The sequence below is a fragment of the Perkinsus marinus genome (assembly GCF_000006405.1).
Source record: "Perkinsus marinus ATCC 50983 genomic scaffold scf_1104296930340, whole genome shotgun sequence".
Classification (NCBI taxonomy): Eukaryota; Perkinsozoa; order Perkinsida; family Perkinsidae; genus Perkinsus; species Perkinsus marinus.
In genome coordinates, this window is record NW_003216138.1 from 3,344 (window position 1) to 7,036 (window position 3,693).

A 3,693-nucleotide genomic window follows, 5' to 3' on the forward strand; every position below is an offset into this window, starting at 1 on the left:
TGTGGAAATGAGGTCTCAGATTCTCTCACCAACCTTGGCTCTGAAGGAGTTGGGCGATGCGACTATGAGCTTGCCCCATGGTCGTTCACTAGAATGATGATAGATGACTTCATTTCCCAGAGGCTGGAGCTGCGCTTCAAGTCTGCTCTTTTGAAGCTCTCGCCTAGGACTCGGCAGTTCGTGTTCTCGATGTCTCACATCAGGACTTGGACTCGTTTTTCTGGTTTTGAGCGTAACCTGATTTTCTGGGCTGTGAGTGGCACTAGATGTCGTTCTCACTTCTTCAAGTTTGGTCGCTGTCATACAGATTTGTGCAGGTTCTGTGGAGTTTCAAAGGGAACTTGGACTCATCTGGTCCTTGATTGCCCTGAGTTTTCTTTACCAAGGGCCACTCTTTTGGTTAGGCCGCATGGTTCCTCGTTGGCGTACTTCTTCACTGAACGTGGGAGGATGAGGCGTCTCGTTAAGTTTTTAAAAATAGTATGGCTGGCTATCAATCCGGTAAGTTAGTTTGGCTATGAAGCTTATGGCTGGTGCTATCATGATGTAATCTACAACAACGACTACTACAACAACGACTACTACAACAACGACTACTACAACAACAACGACTACTACAACAACGACTACTACAACAACGACTACTACTACAACAACAACAACGACTACTACAACAACGACGACTACTACTACTACTACTACTGCGCAGTGAGGGTGAGAGAGTGGAGCGCAAACGCAAGCGCGTCAGGCGTCCGGCAACTAGGCCGGACAACCCCGCTGGTGATAACGATATGGAGGGCTTTGATCTGGACCCCGGCACACAGGAGGGTAGCCAGAACGAGGGGCCGCCTAGGATAGAGGAACATCGTCCTGGGGCTGGAGCACGTGCCCCGCCAGCCGGCCCGCCGAGGCCCAGGCCCCCCAGGGCGGCTGCAAGAGGAGGTTCGCGCCCGGCGCCGGACAACGGAGACGGAGAATGGGTGCAAGTGGTGAGACGTAAACCCAGACCCCCGCCTGAGGAAGCCCTCAAGGGAATTCCAAAGGCCAGACGGCACCTCGTTATCACCTTGGCCACCAAGCTCAGTGGAGATGGGGTCGACAGAGTGTGGCCTGAGCTCACTGACGACGACATCAAAGAATGTCGTATGAAGCTCAACAATGCGGTGCTCGCTAACGACACCCTGAAGGTTATCGGGGCTTGGACGGTGAAGTATGGGCTGGCCCTGGAAGTCGCGGATCAAAGAACCTACGATGCAATCTTGGCTGACCCACCCAACGGAACGATCGCGAGGGAGCTGCCGGGCAAGCGCACTGAGATCATCATCGAAGGCATCCCGGAGGAGGTTACCGAGGAGGAGACGCTAAGGAGGGAGCTGGCTCAACGCAATGGCATCAAGGCGCCATACGAGGTTGTCAAAATAAGCAAGAGGAGGGGGGAGAAAGGGGGCTGCGCAGCTATGCTGCGCATGGACCCGGAGGCGGCGAAGGTGCTACTGGATAAAGGTAACAACAGGATACCTGTTTTCATAGGATTCTCCAGAGTGCGGGTTAGACCCCATGCTTTCTCCAGGGTATGCTTCACCTGTGCCAGGAGGCACAAGAACGGGGAACCGTGCACGGGGCCAGTTAGGTGTGCTTGGTGCGGAGAAGAAGGGCACCAGATGAGGGAATGCGAGCGCCCTATAACGGACAAGACGCGGAAGTGCGCTCACTGCTCCAAATCTGGGCATGGCTCCGTTGAGTACAGAAAGTGCGATGCACTCAATGGCACGAGTCCCGCTGGCGGGATCTTTAACGTTGCACTGAATGGAAATGCAGCGAATAGGGGAGTAAGGAGGCATCAGAATGAATAACGCCGAAATGACAGCGTCCGAAGTGGGAAGGCCGATCACGGGGGCGGTCCGGCCCAGTGTAGAGTGGGCCTTTGCCTCGGTGAATCTGATGAGGTCTCCGGGAGCTTTATCAGTGGCGGCAAGGGAATTAGCGGCGGCGGGAATTACAGTAGCTCCGGTGCAGGAACCCCCCGTCCGCCCCCCGTCGGTGGTGGATCACTTCAGGTTGATGACCTCACCTGGCCCAGGCAGAAGCCGGGCCGGGGCACTGGTTAGAAGCGACGTCCAGCACCGCTTCATTGGCGGCGACGAAGACCACACCGAGATACAGGTGAAGCTCCCGGGTTGGACCCAGTGGCTTGGGGTGACCTCTATCTACTTGGACCGAGAAAAGTCGGTTGATGTAGTCCTCAACAAGGTCAGGGGGGTAAGCTGGAAAATCGTCGGAGGCGATCTTAATGCCTTGTCGGCCGTCTGGCGCTCGGACACAACCTCCCAATGCAGGTCGGTGCCGGACGGGCTTAGGCGTGGGGAGGAGATCCTCAGATGGGCGGTTGACGAAGCTATGGTATGCATAAATGCGAACCACGGGAGGCCCACGTTTCGCAACAACAGGTGGCAATCGGCCATCGATGCGGTCTTCGTGGGTAGCGGTGTGTTAGCTCAGTGTTCCGTGGGGGCTGACGTGTTGGGCCTCACGATACCCAGTGACCACGAGGCCCTGGGCTTTAGCATTCACAAGGAGCAGGCTCCATCCGAAGAGACGGTACACAGAGGCAGCAGACACCCGAAGAAAACGGACTGGACGAGATTCCAAGAACACATCAGGGGCCAAGGAGCTGGCGACGAAATTATGGACGTGCGGGAACTGGAGCAGCGAGCGGCCACTCTGCAGAGGAGGATAACCCACTGGGTTAAACCCAGGCGGTGAAGCTGTCCACGAGGAAACCACCACCGCGCCGAAGCGGAGGGAAACCATGGTGGACCTCGGAACTGGAGAAACTCAGACGGTGCTATCAGAGGGCTCGAGGGCGCTCCAAGGCCTGCCCAGATAGGCCGGACCTGCACTTGCAGGAGGTATCGGCTCGAAGAGAGTATCTCGGCTGCATTAAGCGGCGCAAAAGGGAGGTGGCTCGGAAAGTGATCGAGGACATGGACGAGACCCAGGCGAAGAAGTGGGAGAAAGGATGTTCACCCAGGGAATGGCTAGACCCCTCAGAGGTCATTGAACACTTCAGTTGGCAGTTCTGAGATCAGTGTCCAAATAAGAGCGAACGGATTGGCACCACCCCCACAAGAGATCGGCCTTAACCCGGAGGACGTCAAAGCCTTAGTGAAGGCACTACCACGGGGCAAAGCGAGTGGTGACGATGAGGTCGCGTATGAGCATTACCGCTCGGCCGTGGAGGTCCCGACCTTCCTCGCTGAGCTAAGCATCATCCTGAGGGCGGCGCTGAGTCTGGGAGTTTTCCCCAAGTGCTGGAAATCAGGCCTATTGGTGGCCATACCCAAGGCGGGAAGACAGTTCCCCGATGGGGACAACCGCCTCAAGCGAGTGCGCCCGATAACTCTCCTGAGGACCGGGGGGAAAATCCTAGAGAAGCCCATAGTGGCCCAGTGGGTAGATAAGCCTTTCCCGGGAGAACTCCACGGCTTCGTACGGTCGCGGTCATGCGTGACTGCGATCTCCGAGGTGAAGAGATGGGTGGAGGAACGGCCGCGAAGCTTCACTGTCCTCCTATTTGAGGACATTAAGGGAGCATTCGACAATTGCAATTGGGAGGGCATAGTCAGATCCGCGGGACGTAGGCTGGGGAGGGAATGGGAGCCATTGGTGGAATCCTTCCTATCGGACAGAAAG

At 56.5% G+C, this 3,693-nt stretch overlaps 2 protein-coding genes across 2 annotated transcripts; both read left to right on the top strand.

Moving 5' to 3' along the window:
* Nucleotides 1-526: 526 nt before the first annotated feature.
* On the top strand, nucleotides 527-1,665 carry Pmar_PMAR022044 (hypothetical protein; the record flags this gene model as incomplete). Its single annotated transcript, XM_002787095.1, has 3 exons — nucleotides 527-546; nucleotides 749-1,503; nucleotides 1,631-1,665. 3 exons carry the CDS (start codon nucleotides 527-529, stop codon nucleotides 1,663-1,665), a joined length of 810 nt encoding a protein of 269 aa, XP_002787141.1.
* A 1,575-nt stretch (nucleotides 1,666-3,240) lies between these two features.
* On the top strand, nucleotides 3,241-3,449 carry Pmar_PMAR022045 (hypothetical protein; the record flags this gene model as incomplete). Its single annotated transcript, XM_002787096.1, has 1 exon — nucleotides 3,241-3,449. A coding segment is annotated over one exon (209 nt), but the record flags the coding sequence as incomplete, so codon positions are not given.
* Nucleotides 3,450-3,693: the final 244 nt, after the last annotated feature.